This window comes from Ascaphus truei, chromosome 1 (assembly GCF_040206685.1).
Source record: "Ascaphus truei isolate aAscTru1 chromosome 1, aAscTru1.hap1, whole genome shotgun sequence".
Taxonomy (NCBI): domain Eukaryota; kingdom Metazoa; phylum Chordata; class Amphibia; order Anura; family Ascaphidae; genus Ascaphus; species Ascaphus truei.
This window is the reverse complement of record NC_134483.1, coordinates 375,178,826-375,205,762: the sequence shown is the minus strand read 5'-3', so window position 1 is coordinate 375,205,762 and position 26,937 is coordinate 375,178,826. Positions and strand designations below refer to the sequence as shown.

Genomic DNA, 26,937 nt, shown 5'->3' with positions numbered 1-26,937 from the left:
GCTTCCTCACCCCCTGGTTGTGTGTGTGTGTGTGTGTGTGTGTGTGTGTGTGTTTTCTAAAATAGTTGGAAAAACAAAAATGAAAAGCAACATATATTTTTTTTAAATTATTTTTATTCTTTTCTGTACTTACCTGAGGTCTATATGGCTCAGTAGTGGTCTGTCAAAACTCGTCCTCGTGGCAGGAACGACAATGTCTGTTGTGAGTGCCCACGCTGCAGGAAAAAGGGTGCACAAATATGAATTTGAAATCCGCATTTAAATGCAATACATTTACATTTCTAGACAGCAGCAGAAAAACCCACAAACCACCTTTTTTAAAGTTTAACTTCAACATAACAAATTCTATTAAGTATTTCACTATCAGAAATAAAACAAACCACTTTGCAGCCTGAAATCTGAAATGTACTCTCTACTCTACTTTTAATTAAAATTAAATAAATAATGAAGACATTAATTAAAATAAGTAACAAATTAAATAAATAATTAATTGACATAAATTAAAATTAAATAAAAAAAAGTAGGCATTAATTAAAATTAAGACATTTAAAACATGTGACATTCCTGACCTTGTGTGTATATATTACACTTTGCAAAATAGGGTCTCTTGCTCTCCTCGTGGCAGTCAGTGACATCACTGCCATGTAGGGCCGCAGACCGTTTTCAAGGGGCCCAGGAACAACGTTTCCACCGGGGCCCCTTACCCATGTTTTGGCGGCCTTGCAAGAACCCCCCCTTCTCACACATCTCCTCACTCTCACGCCACCTCACACTCCCCAGTCACCCTTTCCTTCCCCCCCTCTCTCTTACACCCCCACCCCCATGTATTTTTCTCCCCTCCCCAATATACGTGCACACACAGTGACACCCACAGCCACTGACACACACACACACAGCCACTGACACACACACAGCCACTGACACACACAGCCACTGACACACACACACAGCCACTGACACACACAGCAACTGACACACACACACACACACACCACACAGCAACTGACACACACACAGCCACTGACACACACACAGCCACTGACACACACACAGCCACTGACACACACACAGCCACTGACACACACACAGCCACTGACACTGTAAACAATCGTGCTCGCCACAAACCGGGACCGGACCGCGGGGCTGAGGTTGGGGTGTGAATACACTGACCTTAGACCACGAATCCGGTTCAGGATGGCACAGTTCGTAGTCATTCGTAGCCGATTCAGGGTTGGAGAAGGCAGGGAAATCCATAGGAATGCCGGGGTCAGAATTGGAGACGTCAGAGTAGTCGATGTCCAGGCTGGAGTTCGGCAACAGGGAGTCAGGTACACACCGCTTCAGCGTAGAAGATGAAACGCGGGAATGGCCTCTGTGCGAGGAGCGGGAGCGGCCCATGATAAGGTCTTTACAAGGGGAGAATGCAGCAGGTCTCAGGAACAAGGTAGACTAGCACTGGGGATCCAGTGCTTCAGCACAGGAGCAGACCTCTGCCAGGAGGGAATGCAGCAGGCCTCAGGAACAAGGCAAGACTAGCACTGGGGATCCAGCGCTTCAGCACAGGAGCAGACCTCTGCCAGGAGGGAATGCAGCAGGTCTCGGAACAAGGCAGGGCTAAGCCAAAGTAGCTTGTGGCAAACACAGTTACATCCAAGGGAATCTTGGGTTATGCTCAGCAATGAGTCAAAGGGAGAGGCCAGTATAAGAAGGGCAGAGCCAATCCCAAGACAGGGGTGTGTGGGAATTCCTCCAATGCCAGAGCAGAGAGACAGAGCTGCAGTGATTGCAAGCACAGGTGATAGTGCTTGCAAATCCAAGGGAAGGTCTGTCTGAGAGCTCACCAACTCTGCAAGAGTGAGCTCCCGCCAAACCCATGAACGGATTCCTCACAGACACACACACACACACACAGCCACTGACACACACACACATACACACACACACATACACACAAACACACATCCACTGACACACACACACAGCCACTGACACACACACATACACACAGCCACTGGCACACACACAAACACACACACTCTGAGAAGCAGCTCAGTGTGCTCTGCTCACTACATCCGCCCCCGATATCCTCCAACCAGCTCCCTGCAGCCCGGAATTCTACAAAGCCCTGGCATCCTCTGACCTCCAACCAATCCCCATGCGGCCCGGCATTCTACAAAGCCCCGCCCCCGTCATCCTCCTTCATCCAATCCCCTGCGGCCCATTTTCTAGTCTAAAGCCCAACCCCCGGCATTCATTCTACCATTGAAAATACTCACGGCTGCCGCATCCTCCTCACCGCCACCGCCGCCGACTCGTGCAGCGTCAGGGCCGTCGCTGCATCTATAAACCGGGACCAGGGACAAAACCCGGGACATTTTCAAGACGGACCGGCAACCGGGACAGGACAGAAAAAAACAGGACTGTCCCGGCATAAACAGGACATCTGATCACCCTACTTAAATGCAACATTTTCGCTACATTGCAGTGAGATTGTGTGACTTTTGACAGGATTTTGCAGAAATGTTGCCATGTCGCCAGATGCTGTTTGCTTCTACAGTATGTTGGGATTTGCGATGCACAGTGACTTGCCGTGCGATGCACAGTGACTTGCCGTGCGATGCACAGGGACTTGCCGTGCAATGCACAGTGACTTGCTGTGCGATGCACAGTGACTTGTCTCTACAAATTACTACGTGATACTGCTTAAAAATGACCAGGTAAGAAAGTGACAAATGCAGTGGCCATTAAATAGTGCATAGGAAGTAGACCTGTCATTATTTGTCCAGAACCTGTTTGCATTTGTAAATCTGTCTCGTTCTCTCTGACTTTATCTATTCAGTATATTCATCATGAGTACAGTATCTGGCTATTTCAGCCTGTCTGGGTGCGCACTTGAGAGATGTAAATCACCTTCAGGGCCCGGTTCTGTACATCAAGTCACGCCTCTCTGACAGCAAGCCCAGCTGTATATTTAAGAGGGATTATTCTTGATATTAATGACCGTTGGGGCGTTTTTGTTTAAAAGGAGCAATATATTGAATGCATTTCCATAACCCACTAACCCAACCCATTTTCTCTCCTTTGGTGCTTGTATCTAACACAACTCGATTGTAATGAAATCTCTGCTGTCTATTTTTCTAGCGGCTCTTTTGTATACCAGGATGATGTTGGTCTTTGTCCATGTCGGAGAACACTTTATGTGGCTGTATTTCTATAAACTATTGTCTGGTAGTGAACTGGGGTTTCTGGTGTTATTGTGTCTATTTTTCAAAAGGTTTCAATTGTTCACTTTTTATATATTACAGTTGCTTTTCATTTTTATACTCCCTTTCATTTTTTTTCTGTCTATTCCCCTATATATATTGGGTAGTTTTAGAAAGAATGTACTGGTGATGGATACGTTTAGTGTTCGCCATGTATTTCCAGCTGTGTATGTGTTGCCTAGCAACCATTCCAGTTTGACGCTAATCACTTTTTCCTCGCAGCGTCTTCACTACAGGGTATATATGTCTGGTGTTTGCAGTGTACTCTTGATCTTGACAAAGGTCGCTGCTGCGGGATAAGAGTGTTGATTTAATATGCTATATTGATTTCAAATGCTATGTTTCCACATAGTCATGTTTGTCCCCTCTGCTTTAGTTTCCAGCATGACACAGGTGTTAGTTATTTTGTGAAGGTGAGCGGGAACCCTCTATGGACATGTTTAGGTCCACATGTAGAACGGGAGGCGTGAGCATGAATTAGTTCAAGAGGCTAGCCCAGGAATGCTGGAGGAAGCTATGTCTGGGAGTTCAGTCTTGGAGCCATTCTGCACAATTAAAATGAGAGGTATAGAGGGCTGAACATGCTGTGTTGCTTAGCTATGTAAAACAAATACAGGCATGTGAAATTTCCATTAAAAAGCACTGTATGACAAAACACAGGGGAAGATTGATTTCTTTCGTAGTCTGATGTATTACTGTGTTGTCCCTAATACATTAACATGCAGTTTTCTTTGGCAAAGTAGATAACGTCTGGTAGCATTATGTTGTTGATTAAAAGAATACAAATGAATAAGATGGATATCTATTGAATCAACCGGCGTTTCTATTTATTTCCGCTTTATATTTTGTATATAAAACACTTTTGGAAAGGTTTAACTGATTATACTGCACTCTCGAGAAATTCAGATTCACTGCTCTGTCTTATTTTATATATGTCTATGATGTATCCAAGAACACACTGAAAATTGATGTGGCAATGTGTGCTTTCTGGCAAAACACTTCTTTACAATTATTAAGGGGGAAATCTTACAGAGCATATAGTGAAATAAACACATTAGCTATCATACTCATTAAAACTAAAGTGTAAAAAAAGGGAATACGCCGATTTTTTTGTCCCTCTGACATGTATTTCATAAAATCATTACTGTTTAACATACAGCAAATTGAAAATAATGTTTACCCTGAATAAAAATGTTAATATATTTTTTTAGATGGGTATCAAACTGATTAAACTCTATATTAAATGAAAGGCAATTCCTTCTCTGGGCTCCCTCTGTTTATTACAGGGATGGGAAGCATAGGGTCCCTGGAGCTGAACCGTGTACATTTCAGCTCCGAGGATATGCTGATTCCTGAGATACTTACCGGGAAAGCTGCCACCGGCACTTCCTCGTGCTCAGTTCCCTGAGTCAGGCGGGCCAATATGAAGTGGGCGCGGCTTCCTGTTTGGCTCGCGTAACGCAGGAGATCTAATCCTCCATTTTATATCCCGCCATCAGTGGTACATATTTTGGGCACCAGGCTGCCCCCCGAGCTGAACATTGCACGTTTCTGATCCAGGGACCCCAGATTCTTCTCCATGTAAAAAAAAAATAAGTGTGTGCTGGGGGGGTTGGGGAAACCATAAGGTGGAACTGCGCCTTTAAGCTCTGAAAAGCACATCTAGACTATGCTATAAATAAATAAAATCATTGTGGGGTTTTTTTTGCTTGCATTTGCAACAACCGTACAAATTATCTAATATTCAATGCAGATTATTGGTGAGGGATCTTTGCACATTTTTAGAGTGTAATGTATTCAGATTTTTAGAAAATAAAAACAATGAACCTAAACTCCTTGAATTTCTTCCCAATCAAGAGCCACATATATGCCTTTTGCTGCAGTTTAACAATAATGCACCAGTTTTTTGTGTTTTTTTTTTTTTTTTAGAATAACAGGCCACCTTTAGCTTTTTTTTTAAATTTTTTTTTTTAATGAACATCAGTGTGTTAACAAGTGAAACCCATGGAAAGATAACATCTACATGTTAAAGTCTGCTGGAATATTATCCTGCTGAATCCTTTCAATGGCTTGTCACACTTTTGTAAAGTAAAGACCTGTCATTTTAATTCCTTTTCATGTATTGAATTGACCCTTACTTGTGTTCCTGGTGTTCTGCTTTACTCTTGACACGTAAGAGCACTTCTTAATAGCTTTAAGCGGTTGACATCAGGAAGAATGCATGCGAGGCGCTGCAAAGTGCTCGAGACAAAAGAAATCCACGTGACCGTAACATATGCGTCTTACTCAAAACACCATGTGTGTGATACCTGAGAAACTTGCACATTTAAGTGTGTGTTTTATTTTTCAGCTTTGGAGGAAAAGAAATCTGACCTTTTTGCTATCTCTCCCCCCTACCCCCCTTCTTTTTCTTTCCCCTAATCAGGACAGAATTTTACGCTAAGGCAACTAGGCGTCTGCGAACCAGCATCACGCCGAGGACTGGCATTTTGTGCCGATATGGGGCTCCCCCACCGAGGGTACTCTATCAGTGCAGGTTCAGATGCCGAGACCGAAAACGAAAGTGTGATGTCCCCAGAGCACGCCATGAGACTGTGGGGCCGGGGGGTGAAATCCGGGCGCAGCTCCTGTCTGTCAAGCCGTTCCAACTCGGCCCTGACGTTAACCGACACGGAGCACGAGAACAAGTCTGACAGTGAGACGGGTAAGTTCCCCGGTACCTCGCGATGCTTCATTGCATTTCTTACACGGCTTTGAAAGAAAATGATATATGTGTTTTTTAAACTAATGGTCAAACATGTTGTGATTGCTGCAAACAAACTGCTGCTCTCACTTCACTACATTGAGACAAACCCTTTTGCTGTCATAGAAACAAGCAGCGCATCGCTTCACAGAGAATTGCAGGCCTGCGTGTCAGCAGAGGGGTTACACTGCTCTCTATGTGGCCATAAATATTATCACAAGATGTGGTCAAAGCAATTGTTTTAATTTATTCCCCAGTTCATATCGGAGGTTGGTAATAAAGCCCCCTGATAATTGCATTATTTGTTGTGCTGGCTGCTGGGCTGTTTGGAGCCCAGCTGAAGACAGGCGGAATATCTGCAAGCTCTTGTTCTATTTCCAGTGTGTTTGGGGGACTCTATCTTAATCCTCCAGTAAAATGAGAGAACCACATTGGCGCCATTCATGTGGCCAGACGTCGTGCTGTGAATTTGCTCACCTATTAAAAGATGCTCATTAATGTAGCATTGGATTGTGAAGGCTCTTACACACAAGCGTAAACGCAAGAAACGGTGTTTTTCATTCTTAATAGCAAAATCTACATTCTGTGATGAGCAGGAACGTAAATCACATTAGCCTATACATCTGAGAAGTAATAACACATGAGTTGCAGAGGAGGCTTTTTCTTATGTCTGTGATATGACGGCCCTGTAGTTAACTCAGAGTTTCTCAAGCCCCCCCAACAGGTCAGGTTTTAAGGATATCCCAGCTTTAGCACAGGTTGCTCAATCAGTGTCTCAGTCTTGGACTGAACTTACTGATTGAGCCACCTGTGCTGAAGCAGGGAGCTACTGATTGAGCCACCTGTGCGGAAGCAGGGTTATCCTGAAAACCTGACCTATTGGGGGCGGGGTGGTCTTGAGGATTGTATTTTGGGAACCCCTGATTTATCCCATGTAATGATGGATAAGTCCCTTTTCTGCTGTGCATGCAATTTGTTGCACATACCCCACCTACAGTAAAGGGTTAATGACTGACACTGCCAGTTTGTGAATAACCTTATAGACCTAGTCTCAGTTCTTTCTCAAACGAATTAGAGCAGTGAAGGAGTTTATTATAAGGACCCCATGAATTATAGTTGGGACATGATCTCGTTTGACATACAATAGAAAGCAGTTTACAAAACAATCTAGGACCAATTCAATGGAGGATTGTGATGCACTTTAATACAGAAGGGGAAAGGATGCCAGCGACACCAGGAGAGACATAAAATGATGTGAGAATTAGTAAGATTTTGTTTGTTGTTTCAAAGTTCTCTTTGTGGGAAACAGGGTGGGCCAGAGGGGGTTTGCACATCACCTGTTATCCTCAGTGGAGGTTTAAAGCAAGTGGTTATAAAGTTTATCCCCAGGGCCTGTTTGCAATCAAAGATGTCTTTCTATGCTCCTCTTGAAGACATCTCAAAGAAGTTGCAAAACACTAGGATGGATGAGTGAGCATACAGAATAGTTTATTAACAGGGCTCAAGTGATTGAAGAACAAATTTGATCACGCTTTAAACTTTCTGGCTGATGAGAGCAATTGAAATCACAGTAAAGAGAAGAGTGTGGCCTTTGATGTGCATTGGGGAAAGGGATTACGGTGCAATTAAAATCCACAGAAGTACACTTCTTTGCATCTAAACAGAAGACTTGGTTGTCATATGGAAACGTCCTCATTTAGTGATACATTTGGTCTTGGGTGTACTTATAGATTCTGACATGACAATGGTGTATATAAGGGACAGAAATTAGCAAAATCTCCAGTAAAGAATCATTTAACATGATGCCATCAACTCGAGAGGTAATGTATATCCATAAATACACATTTGAATCACTGAATCATCTGTAAGTAAGCTAGACTCAGAGGGACCTCATTCCAAACCACCCCGGAAGTGAATGAGATTGTCACGTTCTTTTTGAGCTTTTACTACAAAACTCTGCATTCATTTGACAGATGTTGTCAATGGACACATTGATGATAATATAACATATCATAGCTGAATTCAGAATAGCACGTCCAATAACGATGGCACAATGTGTAACACAAATCACAACGTAGCAGAATGACAGAATTATACAATTCACTGATTGCATTATACTGTAACGTGCTTGTACATGCTGGGGGTTTTGTGTTGGGCATATTCTTTTGTTGTTTTGAAGGATTGCGGTGATCCATTTGTGTAAGAATGCTATTCTTCAGAACAAGCTGTCTAACATGTTACGTCTAGCCACTGAAAATACTTGTCCATATGATTTAGACATATGACATAGAACAGACATTCTGAAGTAATACAGTTGCAGCTGTATCTTTCTTTCTGCCAAGCTTTATTAATTCGGCATTTTTCTATCAGAGGAAATATATCAGTCATATTTCTATTAACCAGATTCCATGTGGGTGAGTTTTTGTCACGATACATTATTTTCCAGCAGGTGGTTAAGGCCTTGATTCGACGCAGTGCTCATTATATCTTCATTTATTTTTATTTTGTTTACTTTTTCAAGTCCAAAATGTTGCAAATCAAGTTTGAGATCGGTCTGTGGGTTTTCCAAATCACTTTGTCTCTGCATTTGAACTGCATTTGCAGTGCTCATGTTCCGGATCTCCGCATACCAATTTATAAATAATTAAAGCAGGCTATAAACTGCAACATAATGCTAAACGGCGTGATTTTAATGTTTGATACCAACGTCTGCAGTATACGTTGCACTCCTTTTAGTTTCATTTTCCAATTATGTCATTCGTTTAACTCCTCTTGCCCTTCCTACCCCAGTGTTAACCGGTTCATTTGGTAACCTTGGTATAGGAAAACAAAGCCATCTTTATTTATTTTTATGTTGCTACCAACCTCCTGATCACTCGAATGCCCATCCAAGGCAATATTGTTGTATCTGGCTGTGCTTTTAACATGAGGGACTATGCATGGACAGGGACACATTTTAAAACCTGACCTGAATGGACAACAGGTGATTAGGATTTGGGTAGCATCCATATATTCACCCTATTTGCAACTGCAAATTTTAGATTTCAGTTTCTTTTCTTTAGTTCTTTTTGTGTTACTTTCACATATAAAATACATTTCAGCATTGCTGGAGAGCAAATTGTGCAGTTATTGCTCTGTCTCCAGTCATGTTCAGCCCAATCTTTCCCAGACCAATATTATACCAATCATGCTGAGACTGTGATCCTTCAATCCTCAGATGTACCACTTTGGGTACCATATGCTCTTTAGTGCGGTAGAGGAGTCTAATCAAGCCACTTGTACATTTGATTACATCTGTCTGGAGAGTGTCCTAATCTAGCAAAACATCTGAGTCACTCCTAAGTAAACAGGCAATGAGTAAGAAGTGGAAGACTGACCATCAAGTGGGGAGTCTTTCAGGGGTTCGGTATATGTTACTGGAAGAGGGAGGTGGTAGACTTTTGTGTAGCCATGTATCCTCTTGGCTACTAAGGCCTCAGCCATGTTACTTGCTTGCTGGCGGAAGCGTGCTGACGCGCGCTCCCGCTCTGCACTGAGCCTCTACAGCCGCAATTAGAGCGGCTTTAGTAGGGGCTCGCCTACGCTTCCGCAAGCGCATGGAAGCGTAGGTCTTAGGGGAATTTAAAATTCCCCCGCTTGCCGGCGCAACAGGCCGGTCACGTGAGCGGTTCGCCCAATGAGGGCGAACCAGCTCCGTGACGTCACTGGCCCGCCCCCGGCCAGTGACGTGCCCGCCCCCTGACGGCGCGTGCGGTAAGTAACCGCAAGGCCAGGGAAAAAACCCGCTTTCCCTGAGCCTCAGCGCGCCAGCAGGGAGCCTGGCCGAGGCCTAATCTACCCTGCCTAACACATAAACCCTGGTACCAGAGCAGGCAGTGTTAGGTTTAATCTGGATTTTCTCCTGCAGTAAGCAGCTCCCTTGAGTGACAGGGGGACGGGACTAGGCCTCTGTTCTGCCCTATCAGGGGCTCAGACCTAAGACCTTCCCCCTGGGTACAAAAGGGGCTACAGAACCTACATTTAGTTGGTCCTGGAGAGTTCTGAGTGTTGGAGAGACCCTCTCTCACAGGGGAGTTGGATACTACCCCTTATTCCACCAGGGAATAAGGTAGCTAAGGGTAGACCTCTGGGCCCTCAAGCTTCCTGGTTTGAGTCCAGGGACCCATTGTGTGTACCGTTGTATGCTGATTTGTTGAAGTCTAAAGACTGTTCCTGTTTTATACTCCTGCCTGAGAGTGTAGTTAATCAGGGGGAGTACCAGAGCGTTTTCCTGCAGGGACTGCACCCAGTTCTGCTGGGGCCTGCGGGGAATGGAGGCGCTGCACCCGCAAAGAACTGAGAGGAACCCAAAAGCCTGTCCTGTTCGTCCCCACTACCACCGGTGGACACTCAGAATCCTGTAAGCCTAGCAGGTGAGCAGCACAAGAACACCAGGTAGCAGTGGAATCTCCCAGAGGCTGGGGGAAAACATGTTATATTTGTATGGGAACCAAATGGAGAGAGGAAGTCAGGCCTGCGTGAAACTTTTGTGTAACCTCAGGAGGTAAAATACAGCCCTCTTACAGAGTTGGTTTGTAAACGATAAATTTATTTTTCATAGGCACTTATTCATTGAAACTATATGAATTGTTGACCTGCCAACAGCAGGTCAGCCTGTTCTACTGCAACACAACTTGTGTATATGTGCAAATACACAACATAAGTATCGTTGCTCTTAGAGACTTATTACATTTAATTAACTCTGTGAATTTAGGGACTGCGTGCATACTTTAAGAAGAAGCCTTTCTCTCCCTTTCCCCTGTATTACTACTTTACACTTCTTCCCTTGCACCTCTCCCCAGTATATTCTACTCTATTTTAAACTAGGCTGTAACAGGATTACACCCTCCTCCATGTTTTGTTTTTTTTTTGCTTGTAAACAGGATAACCTGAAACGTTATTGAGGTTTCACTACTTTTAGCACCTTATTTTTGTGATAATTGCTGAAATGCTCCATGGAATATGTTGGCACCATACACATATTAATGAAAACAGGGCATGCTCATTGCTTACAAAATAAAAATGGCCTCTCTTTCATCTCCTTGATCCTCTGAGAGGGTGGAGCCTGCATTGTTATGAAGATGTTATCATACAGCTAGAGAAACATTGGCCAAAGGAGGCGTTGATTCCCATGTAGTCTGCATTTCCGAGTCCCTGATCAATAAAAGAATACAATGACATCGAAAAATTGAACTTTTCATTTTAAAGATGGTTACCGTAAAAAAAAAAAGTTAATACAATTTGTTTTTATCTGAGTGGGACTGCCCCTATAAGAAACAAGCATGGTTGATACAGGTATACAAAGTTAATTCATGGTTAAAAATTCCGGATATATATGCAAACATTATGAGAAGGGAATCCCTTCTTCAAACAGTTCACTGCAAAGGAGTAGACAAGCAGAGACAATGGGAGTAAACATAAGTGCCGTTTCCATATCAGAGTTAAGTGCATTGTTTGTAGGAAGGAGAGTGATCAGAGTAGGTGTAAGTGCATTTAGTGTGGCAGAGAGGGTAATGTAATCGCTGGTCTCAGTGGGGAGGTTACGGAAAATCTTGCATAGATAAGTCTTGACTCGAGATTTTAAAGTGGGAGATGATGTCTGGAAAAGGGTAGTAGGAAGGAAGTGCTAAACAAGGCGGGGAAAGTGAAGACTACGGCTTTCATGAGTAGTAGGAAACAAGAAAGAGTGCGTGGCTAGGATTAAAGTGCGACATTAGGGCTGCAAGGAAGACTCCCGAAGAGGAAGGCCTCGTCCTCACTGCTTGCGGTTGCGCGCACGGCGCAAACAAGATACGGCCCTCTATGGGGCCGGCCCCAGTCACTGCCTGCGCGCGCGCCTGCAGAAAGCCCGATGTATGTCCACCTTTGCCAAAAGCCAAGAAATGTGTCTTTTGGTGCGGCGGCCGAGCGCTTGCTACGTCACGGCGGCGGTTCAGCTAATGAGGGCGAACCAGCCGCGTGACGTCATGGCCGTGCCCCCGAAACAAATCTTGTCTTTACTCCCCCTGCTCTTCTTTGGACGCACCTCGCATCGGGACCCTAGGACCGCAAATCGCGGCTTAAACTGGTGCAGGCGCCGCCAGGCGCTCCAATGCACACCGTGCACACAGTGACTGGAGCCGAAGACGAAAGAAGAACGGATTAATGAGTTCAATGGGGCTGTCCATCCGATACTATCGCAGCTTACAGAATAAAGGCCTTAATATTTCAAATACATATACTGTATCTCCTAAAAAGAGCATCAGATAAAAAATATATAAACAGCGCTGTAAAGGGCTAGAAGAGATCTCCGAGTAAAAGTATTATGCAAAAGATAATGGCGATGAGAACGGACTGCTGCTTTAAAGGATTACACTATCACATGCCAGCCGCATTTCATAGTTACGGTGCTTCCTGTTGATGTGCAGCTGACAAACACCTTCATATGAATGAGGTGGTAATTCAGTTTGTAAACCCAAAAGGGGAAACTAGCAGTCACAGATGTGTTTAAAGGAGCCGTGCCAACAAGTACCCAAGTTAACCAGTGGCAACTATATTTTAAATGTGAAATTTGCTTCATTGTTCAGCAGCTATACGCCATGAAAGTGTGAATTAAATCGTTTGTTCAAGGGAGATTTCAAATGACTGAAAACATTGTAATGTGAAGCTTTTTTTATTTATTAATTCTGTGTATCCCCTGTCACTTAGCTATGGGAAAGACAATGGGGGGAATCACTAAGGACCGTTATTGTGGGATTTCGGCGCATTACCTTGTAACTGACCTTAGTGAACCTCCCCCAAAGTGGGCAAGTAATCTATAGGAGACATTTTGCTTATGCCCATGACTTTTAGTAAATCCAGCATGAATATGTTATATTTCTGTAGCCCCCTGTAAACAGAACGGGCTACTTATCCTTCTACTACTGGAGCAAGCCCTGGTAAGGGCAGGCGCCAATAGTGACCATGGGTTTTTCCCCCTCACCAAGCCCCGCCTCTGTGGTGGAGGCAGGCCCCTGAGCTCTGTGCAGGCTAGACAGAGGGGAGGTCCTGCTGACATCATAGGGGGCGGGGCTGAGTCTATTTAGTGGGCTGTCCTGTTTGTGTGTGAAGTCATTTCTGCATGGAGTTGAGTCTTGTCTGTCAGGCCTATGAGAGTTTGGAGTCTCTGGAGAGCAGTGTGTCTGCTGAACCAGAGAAAGGAGAGATGACCCTGTGACAGCTGCGCGGGTAGCTGGTCAGTCTGGGAGCATCAGATGGGAGCTGAGGAGAGTGTGCGGTCTGAAGTGCTGTAGGACCGAGAGGAGATAAGGACAGACCTATATAGAGGTGGACCAATGCCCTCACCCTGCTCAGGGGGTGAGGGGAAGGAGAACTAGCCTCACCCACAGGGCCTACCCTGGTGGAGGTGGAGGCAGGGTATTGAGGCCCCATCCAGACCATCCTGTCTGGAGACATTACTGGAGGGAAGGAGAGGAGGAATACAATACATTTGAAAGCCTGCTGCACAGGAGTTGCTGCTGTATCTGAACTGCGGCTACTGTGTGCTGCTGCTGTGATAAGAGCCAATAAAGAGACATTTTACATCAGATTGTGTGTGTGTTCTGGAGCATTCACCCTGGGACCAGGGTTATTTCTCTATAAGGGTCCTACCCCACATTCTGGGAAGTTATAGAGGATGGAGGCGCTGCACCGTTGCTAGGGAGAAGATGGAAGCATATACCCCAGAAGCCTGGTCCTGTATCCCCGACATCACCGCGGGAGACTCAGGCCCTCCTGTTACCGGCAGATAGCACCACCAACATACATGTAGCCAGCCCTCACTACACCCTAGATATGGCATCTGTGTCTGGGGGGGGGGGGGACATGGGTTACATTTCTTTGCAGTGATTTATATAACATACTTCTTAATGTTGTGGCCAAGCAGCGTCTTATGCAGCCGAGCTGGGTCAATGTTTAAGCGACGTAGCTTATTTGTATTTTCATGACTTCCAGATTCCTCCATTCTCCAAATCTCAATAATACACTGACACCAGTTTGGATGTAAAATGGCCACCGCATTTATTAAATGACATCACACAAACTTTCCAGCAGCCATTAACACAGTTTAGACATGCAGTGCAAACAACCATATCATGCCAGCCACTGACCACTAGGGCCAAGGAACATGTATCACTGTCACATCCAAAGGTTAACGCAAGCGGTGCCACAAGGCTACTTACTACCTTACCAAGCACCATCTAGGGGGCAAAACCAGGTAACACTACCAACCAACGTCTGCTGGCAAGCAACATCCTGCATACTGGGACAACAAAATATACAGAAGAAGGGCAGCGCACAGCAAAAAAAAACGAGGGGAGTAGGGTCCAAATGATGCAAAAAATATTTAATGGCAAGACATATGCACACATGCATCATTTGGACCCTACTCACCTAGTTTTTTTGCTGTGCGCTGGCTCTCTTCTATATCTCCTGGAGTCAGCTTCAGCATTCTTTTTCCTGCATCAGGACGTGGGTGACTTTTAAGAAAACTTTCACTGAGAGACTGTGAGTACCTATTGTTCTTTATTGAAGTGGGACACTCCCAATGAAGCAGAGGGATTGTGATCCCATAACTTACCCCTAGTTTCAGGGAATATCTGTCAATTGAATACCTTCATGAACACGAACTTTCAATCAACATTTCATATGGTTACATGACCCTTTTCACCCACTGTTCCACTATATACTGGATTTTATTTCATTGTTATTGGTCCCGAATTAGATCGCCCTTACCACTTCCTATATCTATCTTGACAACAAAATATAGCACAAATCTAGCAACAAAAAGGTGGCAGGGCGGGGAACCTGTCCCTTGTGCTTGCTAAAATGGCTGCCCCAGCAGCATGTAACCCGCCTTAACTCTATATTGTTAATCCCACCCCCCACACATGTCCAGTAACTGCTGCAAAAGATGCAGAGCAAACATTCGCCAGGATAAATCTGTAAAGCTACCGTTAACAAAAAAACAAACAATTCCAGGAAGGGGAAATCAAATGACCCATTGATGGACTGGGAGAGAAGAGGTATCCTTGGGCTAAGACAGCTGCTACATACACTAGACCACTCCATACACACATTCCAAGAATTAAAAGAACAATATGAGGTATGTAACGCACATTATTTTGCATATCTGCAAGCCAGACATTACACAGGGGAGATAATCGCTGATTTAACATTAGTGGAGAGGGACAATCCATCGGAGAGTGTCCTACAGGCAACACACCCCAGAAACGTCTCAAATCTCCAAACCTGTCTTAGACAAACACAAAAATACGACAGCAGCACAGCAGGAATAGGAGTGTGGGTGACAGATTGTCCAGACTTAAATATGGAAAATATCATGCAGCAATTTGAGAGATCACTTAAACTTCTCCCGTCGTCTTCATACCAAGAAATGCACTACAGTATCTTACACAGGACATACACCACCCCCAAATTTAGACTAAGGGCTAAACTAACTCCAAATAGCAACTGTACCAAGTGTGCAGCACCGGAGGCGGATTTATTGCATGGTCTATGGAGTTGTCCTGTGATCCAAACGTTTTGGACACAGGTGAGAAATTTGAGCTAAAACTCAGTACACACAAAGATCCGTCTGACCGAAGAATATGCGATATTCAACTACATTGAGATAACAAACGGAGTGGACGGGGTAACGGCAGAGACAAAGGCTTTCAATAGATTTAGACAGATTATTGCAATGGTTGCCAAGAAAACAATCATCCAGCAATGGATATACCTCTCCCCTCCCCCCAATAAATCTATGGAAAGAAATATTATTTAACTTGTTCCATTTAGATTGGGTGGAAGCGACTACTGACAGAGAGAGGAAAGCAAACACCTTCTTTAAAACTTGGGAAAGATTCATTGACATACTATCCCAGGAAATTAAACAGCGGGTGCAGGAACACGTCCATCACACCACTTGATTTGCTTCACGGATGCTCAGAAGAGATCCACCAGTTAGAATAAATAAAGATCTCAGGAAAAAAGAAGGGAAACAAGAACATATAACATACACCTATGCAGGAAATCCCTAAACAACTATAGCACCCAAAAGGCAAGAGCAGTAATAGAATTTATGTAAAGGCAATATGCACAAACTAGAGGCAAAAAGATCCAGACCAGTAAACATGACACAGAGAGTGGAGAACCATATAAAGGAGACGGGGACAATAGCAAACAATACAAATACATAAAGAATAGGTACTTGGGGGGACGGAGGAGATGAGCGAAAGTCGACAGTAGCGTGGCAGTGGTAACACGGTTACAGGAGTTGCTTTTAATTACTAACTGATTATTGACCTTACCTTTTATTTGTTGTATAAGTTCTAGGAAAAGAATGTATTACATATAAAGAAATGTTACATTGAGATAATGTTTTGAACAAAGTTTAATAGTTTAGCTTTATATCAAATAAAAAGACAAAAGTCATACAAACCTGAAAATGGAAAATAACCTGTTATGACCAAAGAAATATTGACCATTTATGATCTTAACAAATGTTGACAAATATATATGTAATACTATGCAACAAAAAAATGCAGAGCAATAGGGATTGCTGTTTTAAAGTTGCAGTTAAAGCAATATCCTATATGTGTTTTTTTGTTTTTTTAATAAATCAGTTCTGTAATATGAGAAAATACTTGTAGCATTTTTGTTTCTGTAGCAATCATTTACAAAGTCACATTCCCTTCCTCTTCTGAAACAGGCTCTGGCTCTTGAGCCCTGCCCTCTCTCTAGCAGTGCACCAATTGTACTGTATCTAGTGCATACCATGGTCACATGATCTTCCACACAGAACTTTGCATTTTGGGTAATCTTTTACAGCCCTAACAGTGATATAAAGAACCCCCGAGCTGAATCTTCAGCCATCGATTACAGGAGAACGGATCGATCGGCATCTTAGATAATCACTTGTCAGTGTGCAGATTGTATTGATGCACATATTGAATGGAATTTGTTTTTTTAAATTAAAATGGTAGCTGGAACTGCAGCTTTAACACAACTTACTTCATATAGCTATTATGATGCAGTGTATGCCTTTCTAACATTTAGTAGCTTTGGGCTTTGATGCATCCTTTTTACTTCCATGGTGTTAGAGATATACCTTAAGCATTAACATTCTGAATTGTAGAGGTACAGTGCCAGCAACCCACTAATGGACAGGTGTTCCAGCTTGGCACTGTGCTTCCCTAACCCCTTCTCTGCTAAAGGCACTTGGCTGCAAAAAAGTGTAATATGCAGTAAAATAAAGCTTTAGGGATATCTCTCAAACAAGCTAATCTATCTGTAATGTTGTCTGCCTGAAATGTGAGTATAACGCATGAAAGAAAGCTACTAACTCCTCAATCAGGGCAGAGCTACTGTACAAAGCAATGTTAAGACATTTCATAATTGCATCCATGAGTCCCACAAATATTATTTTACATCCATTTTCTTGGAATGAAATAAACTGTTGAAAGATGTTCCGCAGAAGTAGGCAATCGGAAAGTCAAGTAAATACAATCTAACAAAAAAGCTACATATTTTTTTATGTGTCTTTTAACAAAGTGGGTTTTCTGCCTTCAAAATATATTCAAATATATTTTTGATTTTTTTTTTCATATATTTGTTTTTGGTCTTTAACAATTACATACTTTTTAGAATCAGGTTTATTAATAAAAAGGATTGCTAGATAGACGGAAAGATCTGCCTTAGCAGTGAGACTGGGTTATTATTTTATTCCACACCTTCAAGTATCTCTTTATTCAGAGCAGAATAACTTTTTACTATTTGACAAGTCTTGTGCTAGGTAGTAGCGAAATGGAATAATTGCATTTGTACATACAAAGGCACATTTTCTGCAGATTATAATTTGCACGGCTGAAACACGATTAAAGATGGCTTCTGAAAAGGCATACAGTATTACGAAATTATAACGTTCGATATAAAATGCATATCATATTCATGTGCCCTTTATGTATTTATGCATTTTTGTATTCAAAATACTTATAGATCCACATAACCCATCAATACCTGATTCTCCAAAGGATTAGAGTTTAGCCCAAACTGGATTATCTGGAGGGTTATACCATGAAAGCACTTGCAGGCAAATCCTTTCCTGAAGATGGGAATCAAATTAAACTCTGCAGGGAAGAGAAGATGAAAGGTTTGTATGTATGTACAGTTGTGTGAAAAAGAAAGTACACCCTCTTTGAATTCTATGGTTTTACATATCAGGACATAATAACAATCATCTGTTCCTTAGCAGGTCTTAAAATTAGGTAAATACAACCTCAGATGAACAACAACACATTACATATTACACCGTGTCATGGTTTATTTAACAAAAATAAAGCCAAAATGGAGAAGCTATATGTGAAAAACTAAGTACACCTTATGATTCAATAGCTTGTAGAACCACCTTTAGCAACAATAACTTGAAGTAATCGTTTTCTGCATGACTTTATCAGTCTCTTACATCGTTGTGGAGGAGTGTTGGCCCACTCTTCTTTACAACGTTGCTTCAGTTCATTGAGGTTTGTGGGCATTTGTTTATGCACAGCTTTCTTAAGGTCCAGCCACAGCATTTCAATCGGGTTGAAGTCTGGACTTTCACTTGGACATTGCAACACCTTGATTTCATCTTTTCTTTTTCAGCCATTCTGTTGTAGATTTGCTGGTGTGCTTGAGATCATTGTCCTGTTGCATGACCCAATTTCGGCCAAGCTTTAGCTGTCGGACAGATGGCCTCACATTTGACTCTAGAATACTTTGGTATACAGAGGAGTTCATGGTCGACTCAATGACTGCAAGGTTACCAGGTCCTGTGGCTGCAAAACAGGCCCAATTCATCACCCCTCCACCACCATGCTTGACAGTTGGTATGAGGTGTTTGTGCTGATATGCTGTGTTTGTTTTTCGCCAAACGTGGCGCTGTGCATTATGGCCAAACATCTCCACTTTGGTCTTGTCTGTCCAAAGGACATTGTTCCAGAAGTCTTGTGGTTTGTTAAGATGCAACTTTGCAAACCGAAGCCGTGCTGCCATGTTCTTTTTAGAAAGAAGAGGTTTTCTCCTGGCATCCCTTCCAAACAGACCATACTTGTTCAGTCTTTTTCTAATTGTACTGTCATGAACTTTAACATTTAACATGCTAACTGAGGCCTGTAGAGTCTGAGATGTAACTCTTGTTTTTTTGCAATTTCTCTGAGTATTGCACGGTCTGACCTTGGGGTGAATTTGCTGGGACGTCCACTCCTGGGAAGATTGGCAACTGTCTGGCATGTTTTCCACTTTTGAATAATCTTTCTCACTGTAGAATGATGGACTTTAAATTGTTTGGAAATTGCCTTATAACCCTTCCCAGATTGATGGGCAGCAACAATTGCTTCTCTAAGATCATTGCTGATGTCTTTCCTCTTTGGCATTGTGTTAACACACACCTGAATGCTCCAGACCAGCAAACTGCTAAAACTTTGGCTTTTATAGAGGTGGTCACACTTGCTCATGATCAATTAATCAAGGGCATTTGATTAGCAGCACCTGTCTGCTACTTAACATCTTAATTCCTATGGAAGCAGTAAGGGTGTACTTAGTTTTTCACACATGGCTTCTCCATTTTGGCTTTATTTTTGTTAAATAACTCATGATGCGGTGTAATATGTCATGTGTTGTTGTTCATCTGAGGTTGTATTTACCTAATTTTAAGACCTGCTAAGGAACAGATGATTGTTATTATATCCTGATATGTAAAACCATAGAATTCAAAGAGGGTGTTCTTTCTTTTTCACACAACTGTATGTATATATGTATATGTATGCAGTGGAAGTGCTGTATGCTGGGTGATAATGGGGAAAGGCGGGGTTGCAGACCTGCCTAAGACATGCAGATGAGCATACAGTTATATTTGCATATATGTTGCAGACCTGCCTAAGACATGCAGATGAGCATACAGTTGTTTTTGCATATATATATATATATATATATATATATATATATATATATACACAGCATGTGTAGCAACTATAGATCAATTTATGTGCCTGCATCCTTCCAACATTCACTGTGATTTGCATTTTAGAAAGCTTCTGAAAACAAATATGTTCACTCAATATTATCCAAAATAGAAACTTTCACACCAAATGTGATCACGATGAAACAGAAAGAAATTGGCTGATAAAAGAAATAAAATAGGTCATGCAAGTGGGACTGCACTTTTGAAAAATGACCCACGTGTCACATATAATAGAGCACATGAAAAATATTTTCTGTCTCTACTCATTGTGCTTGGAATTGTAAAATCCTGGCAGGAGATGTTGGAGGTTAAGTGCCTAACAGGAAGTTTTGTAACCATAAAAGGCTTAGCAGTATCATTTTTTAAAAGTGTGAACAGGAGAAAAATTGCTGATGGGTACAGTTCTTCAAGAGCAAGTAACACAGAGGGCAGTCAGTCTTCTCTCTCTCATATCCCAGGCTTGCCCAACTCTCTTTAGCACAGCTGAAATAACCCCTTCTGTGGCAGACAATGTAATGGCTTGCTGGCCCCTTGGGTTCCAGTGTAGGTACAATGGGTTACGATTAAGAGGTGTTTTTTTCCCCCCCTCTCTAACTAAACTGGGGTAGGTTGTTGGCTGCTTTTCTATTAAAGGGATTACAGATGGTTAACAGTATATTTTTTTTTCCCCACTGAAATTGAGCCTAAAATTGGCATAAACGGAAATGAGAATGTGAGGCTTCAATTTCAGTTTTACAGAAGTGCAATTGTTTCTCACAGCTTTGAAATGTCAATGAAAGTTCAGGGACCAGAGTGGGTTTCGCAGGTTAAAGGGGATTCTCAGGTAATGAAGGGAATAATGTCTATGCAGCTAAAGTTCAACATTCTTGGGTTGGCAGGTTTCTTAAAGGTACAATCTGGGATGCTCAATTAAAAGTAAATAACACATGTTTTGTTGGTTTAACCTTTATAACTAGCCGTTTTATGTTCTCTACATTGATTCTTACATTTCATCCTAGTTACCAATACTTCCAATTTATTAGTTTTTCTACATTCTTCTTATAATATATATTCCCCAAGTACTAGTGCAAGTCAATTGAAGATTTTTGTATGTTTCAAGTGAAACAATAAATGCCTTTCATTTTCATCATGTAAGTACCTATAGAAATATCATCTTATATTTGTGGCGGTAATTGTAAGAAATTGCTGCTATTTTCCCAAAGGAGGTTGACACGTAACAGGGTTGATCGTAGCACACACAGGGATCGTAGCACACACTAGGCAGGACACAAGGGCTAACAAACTGAGTTTATTAGAAACGTAACACACAGAATATGAACAGCAGTCCATGCGAATCTAACAAACACTCCGCTTACTAGTTACAGGGCACCCTAGAGGAGTAACAGTCCTTAGTGACCCCATAAGGTTTCTGGAGGGCAATGCCATCTACTGCCATGATCATTAGCCCTTAGACTGTCTCCCAGATCCAATTGATCCATCACACCAAGTTTATCTGGTCACCAAGACTCTCAGACACAGTCTCTAGGCTACCGGCTGTATACCCCAGATCCCTGGAACTCTTGCTCGGCTAGCCCGGTTATAGTAACTGGGCTCCCATTCACAAAAGCTGGAGGGGCCTCGGGAGCCAATAGGAATCGTCTCTTTGAATCCTTGACCAATCACAAGCAAGATGCAAGATTGCACTGGCCAATCACAGGTGGGGGTTGGGTTACAAGAACAACATCAACCCAAGAGCAGTGTCCTGGAGGAGAAGAAATATGAACTTGGCCTATCAGGGCCGTGCCAACCAGGCTGTTGTCCCATCCTATAAAGCCAGTTTAGGGTACTTGGCACGTTACTGTCGGTGTTAGAACAACGCTTAAGCTTGGTGATTGAAGGCCTCCCCACGCCCAATAATGTACCTCACATCTCCCCAAATACTTACAATGGGAATAAACTTGGTTTTTAACACACAATGTCCAACATGATTAGGTAGGGAACCGCAACTACTCTTGTTTAAGAGTAGTGCCGGTTAACCCCCTTCCACTACTCCAGGGTAGTTAAAACCCTTTACAGGGTTAGGGACAGTTCAGGCAGTTTAGGGGAAGAAGACAGGCTTCACCTTTACCATGTGGTTGCCATACTGCCCCTTTCATCAACAGAATTATTTTTGTAATCAATATCTGCCACGCCCCCTCTATCTCTCCACCTTCAAGGCCTAATCTCAAAGCTCACCTCTTTAATGAAGCATTTCAGTAGTTCCAGAGTACTCACCCTTTGCATACACAGGGACTCCTTGTCCTAATGTTTATGTTTCTGTTTGAAGCACTTATTATGTATTACATGCTATTATCCCATGTTATTATGTCACATCTATTACTGCTGTGAAGCACGATGTACATGGATGGCGCTATAAAAATAAGGATACAATTATTTCATTTAAATGATTAAATAATAATATGCAATGGACCTTTTGCCATAACGTGACACTGAGGGGGATAGTTACTAAATGGGATTAAGTGACTAAGGAAGGAAATAAAGGTTCCCCAGTCATTCCTATACATAATATAGAAGATATCTAAGTTTGCCTGTGCTCCAACTAAAAAAAAAACCTTCCTGATCGGTACAATAAAGCTATACAGTATAGAGGTAAGATGATGAAGAGGAGGGCACAAACGGCTGAATAATTTATTTGCCAAAATCCGACATTTCGTTTGAATGCATGTGTCAGATTTTGGCAAATAAATTCACTTGCTTGAGCCCGTTTGTGCCCTCCTCTTCATCATCATCATCATCATCATCATCATCATCATCATCATCATCATCATCATCATCATCATCGTCATCATCATCGTCATCATCATCATCTTAATTAACTGATTAAAGGCTATATTTACTAGCTGCGTTATGCCATACGGCATCTTCAAGTCTATTCACTTTGCTAAAATTTGGGACAGTGTTTGTATGTCAAAGTGCTACTTTTCTATTCTGTTGAGTTTATATGACGCACCATATCATCCAGATGAGGTGATTTGTTGTTTGTAGGGACTCTAATATGAAGTGGAGCAGTCAAGGTAATGACTTTACGAGGCAATATGCCTGTATGCATCATCTTCAGGGACGTTTTGCAAACTCACTCACATGCTCATCCCACTCTGTGGAGTCTCTCTCTAGAGTAAACATGGGGCAAAAAATGCACATGGATTAACATAAGAATTTCAATTAAATTCCATGAATATTACATTGGAATCAACGAGATTGTATTCCTTGATAATGTCTGTGCTTTATTAATGCACTAGAGACAATGTGAAGTGGTTTCTAACATTTTAGTAGCTTGCACACATTGATTTAGAATATTTATCCCTAGAAGTTGAATATTCGTCTCTTGGAGGTTCATCAACTGGGGAAAAAACTTTACGAACATTACGAACTTTCATTCTATGACACCCAAGATAGAAGACATTGTTAAAAAAAACATTGGGCTATACTATCTAATGACCCAATCTTGGGGACTTATATCTCAAAAAATCCTAAATTCATTTACAGGAAAGGAAGGCAAGGAATCTGAAGAGTATTCTATCTCCGAGTAACATTAGTGCCAGTGACAATGGGCTAGGTGGAAACCTGTGGTTGAGAACCAAACCTATGGGGAACTTCCAGTGTGGGAAATGTTCGGTGTGTAAACATCTTCACCCGGATAAAAAATCATTTAAATCCAACTCCACTGGGGAGGTATTTGATGTTACGGATTTTATTTACTGTAGTGCCCCCCCCCCCCCCAAGGTTTAAGCTCGCCCCTCCCCACATTCCAAGTTAGCAGGTCAATTTCATTTTGCTGGGTTACGACAGATCCAATGCTGATCATTCTTCCTGTAATTATACAGGTAAATAAGAATTTTAACTCAGGGAGTGTTAGGACCTGCTAACGGTCATGCCTTGAAAGTGGAAGCAGGCTTAAGATGCTTTGGCCAAAGGGTTAAACTAAATGACCATTTTTCAAGAGAATATATAGGTATTGCACTGTGTATTTTTGTCCTATTGGAAGTAGCTTTGGGCATCTTTGTTTGCCATCTGTATACTCCCTGCTTGGCAACTCACCGTAAACATTGTTCTTGTTTAATTGTTTTTTTTTTAACCCACAAACCCAGACCAGGTAACTCTTAGATAACCTCTCCAGCAATACAGTAAAGTATTTTAAAGCAGCAAAATATGGGAAATCATATATAGATATATATCTATATATAACAAAGAAAGGCAAAGCGCACCAGAGTGAATGACAAAAAGTTGTATTAAAAAATACACAACATATATCACAAATGCACATGTAATGAAGATTAAAATTAGCTCCTTGCAGTCCTGGTGAGAGCGGAAAGGTCCAAAGGTGTAATACAGATGGGACCCAGTACACAAGGTCCCCGGACACCAGCTTGCAGCACACCAGAAATTGGGGAGATCAGGAAACGAGCTCAACAGCTGATCGACCGCTGAGACGTTAAGTGCGCAGCAGTGCACACGAACGCAGAAGGAGGGACTTTCACTACACGCTACCGAGCAGCTAAGCTACTCACAGATGACATGGAGATTCCAAACCACCGTAAGGGTGATGACGTGAGATACTAGGCAGTGACGACCTCTACGCGTTTCACACTGAAGTGCTTCATCAGGGGGTGACGTCATTGGCACCGGGGTACTCGTACAGTATATATACCCCTCATATGAATACAATTTACTAATCTGAAAGGTGTGGCCAATCTATCCACATGTTGTGAATTGCACCCATTTAATGGAATCAGAAGGCATAGTGACACCCTGAACGTATAACTCAGAGTACAATCACGTATGTGCTCATTAATATATGAACAAATATCCAATACATAAATCTCAATGAATATATATAATACATTTTGTGTGCAGAACTGATACTTTGATATTCTGCTCTTTTATTGTTCAAACTAAAAAAATTGAATATAAATTTGAAAATAAATCATATGTGTGTCTGTTTCTCAAATAATTTCATCATTCTTACTGAAATGTTTGTAAAACCAATAACGACAAGGTGATTGCATGCTTGCTGCGCCCACTCACATACAACATGCAAGTTTTATACAAATAACACTAAAAAAAACTTATAGACATAAGACTGTGCGTTTAAGAATGCAATAAATAAATACAATAAAATCACATCAACTCATTTTTAAAATGCCCTTAGAACTGTCAGAAAAAAGGGGGAGAAAACAATCCAATCCATAAGGCCAATTCTAATTGTAAAGCAACCTAACTAAATGAACCAGAGATAAATCCAATCTTTATTAAATTGAAACTGCATAAACGTTTGGTAAAATATATATTTAAAAAAAAAGTTTTATTAAAATATCACTATTAATAAAAAAAATGAAAAAGTCAAACACAGATCTCCTAGGTTCAGTAAAAGATATATATTATGCTACAAGCCCCACTCTTACTTACACGTAAGGAATGAATAGTGCAGCATCAGAGGGATACAAGGAAATGATGTCACCGCTACAAAGGAGAAGGCTCCATAAAAGTGAATGTCCACAGAGAATACCACGATAGGAGAACGGTACTATGTGTCACCTAGTGATGGCCACTTGTCCTCCTCGGTGATGACACATCAGGGGCCGCCAGTTCAAATCCGCGTCTTGGGAACGCTGCCATCACCTGCAACAGCGGGGCTCCCCGTGCTGTGATCCTTGATGTCTTCCAGATTCTCGTGCCCAATGCTGACGACTTTGCGTCTGACGTCAAACAGCGTCCTCACTGGCTGTATGCCAGGGACAAACCTCTGCAGTCCTTGCAAGCCTCTGTCAGAAACGTATTGCGCCACCTTGCGAACCCTACTAGTTTCGCTTCTTCCTAAAGCTTCGTCATCCCCTGACGTGTCATCACCGAGGAGGACAAGCGGACATCACGAGGTGACCCATAGGAGAACGGTACTATCGTGGTATTCTCTGTGAACATTCACGTTGATGGAGCATTGTCCTTAGTAGCGGTGACATTTCCTTGTATCCCTCTGATGCTGCACTATTCATTCCTGACTTGTCAGTAAGAGTGGGGGCTTGTGGCCTAATATATATCTTTTACTCAACCTAAAAGGTCTGTGTTTGTCTTTTTCATTTTTGCATATGTTTGGAGGTTCCCTGGCAGAACCTTGAAGGGCTGAGGAATCCTGTCCTTTGAAGACAACACATCGATCCTCTACATTTCATATTATCTGGACTGTTGGTAGAGCACTGGTAATCTGTTTGTTTTAATATACAACTGAGAAGTGACTATATGTGCAACTCGCTCTGCTGTTAATGAAAGCTGCCATTACCTATATACTTCATTTTTTTTTACAAGTGTGTCCATAGCATCATTGAAACCCATTGGATGCCTAGTTTTAAGTTTAAATACCCAATATTGTTCCCTACGTAGTAGGTGCAGATCCCTATTGCCACTTCTAATATTATCGTGAAGACATTCAATTGCGGAAAAATGCATAGCACGAGAATCACTATTGTGGACTTTGTGAAAGTGATCTAAAAGGAAGGTGAGGGATTTACCCTTAGCCAAAAATTGTTTACTGACATTTTTAATGTTTCTAAGATGTAAAAAAACTCTTATTTTGAGACATCTGATGGTTTCCCCCCACGTATTGTAATCCACATTCACACTGTAATACATATATTACAAACGTGCTTTTGCAATTTATAAATTAATCCACTTTTAAACTTTCCTTGGTCACAAAATATTGTAAACTGCCTGCTGGTCTCATAGCTTTGCAACCAGAGCATTTAAAGCATCCTTTTGACCTCTGGATTCTCGTGCCTATACAACTGGCACTAGGTATCAAACTGGGAGCCAAAATTTATTTCAAATCCCTGGCCTTTCTAAAT

At 42.0% G+C, this 26,937-nt stretch overlaps 1 protein-coding gene across 14 annotated transcripts in view; it reads left to right on the top strand.

Annotated features, from left to right (window-relative positions):
- TENM3 (teneurin transmembrane protein 3) overlaps positions 1 to 26,937 on the top strand; it is an 816,371-nt gene that overhangs the window by 290,779 nt on the left and 498,655 nt on the right. For all 14 annotated transcript variants that reach the window (XM_075610837.1, XM_075610771.1, XM_075610754.1 and 11 more), the window contains exon 4: positions 5,689 to 5,967. In XM_075610837.1, coding sequence (XP_075466952.1) covers positions 5,689 to 5,967 — 279 coding nt within the window. The remainder of the gene's footprint in view (positions 1 to 5,688; positions 5,968 to 26,937) is intronic.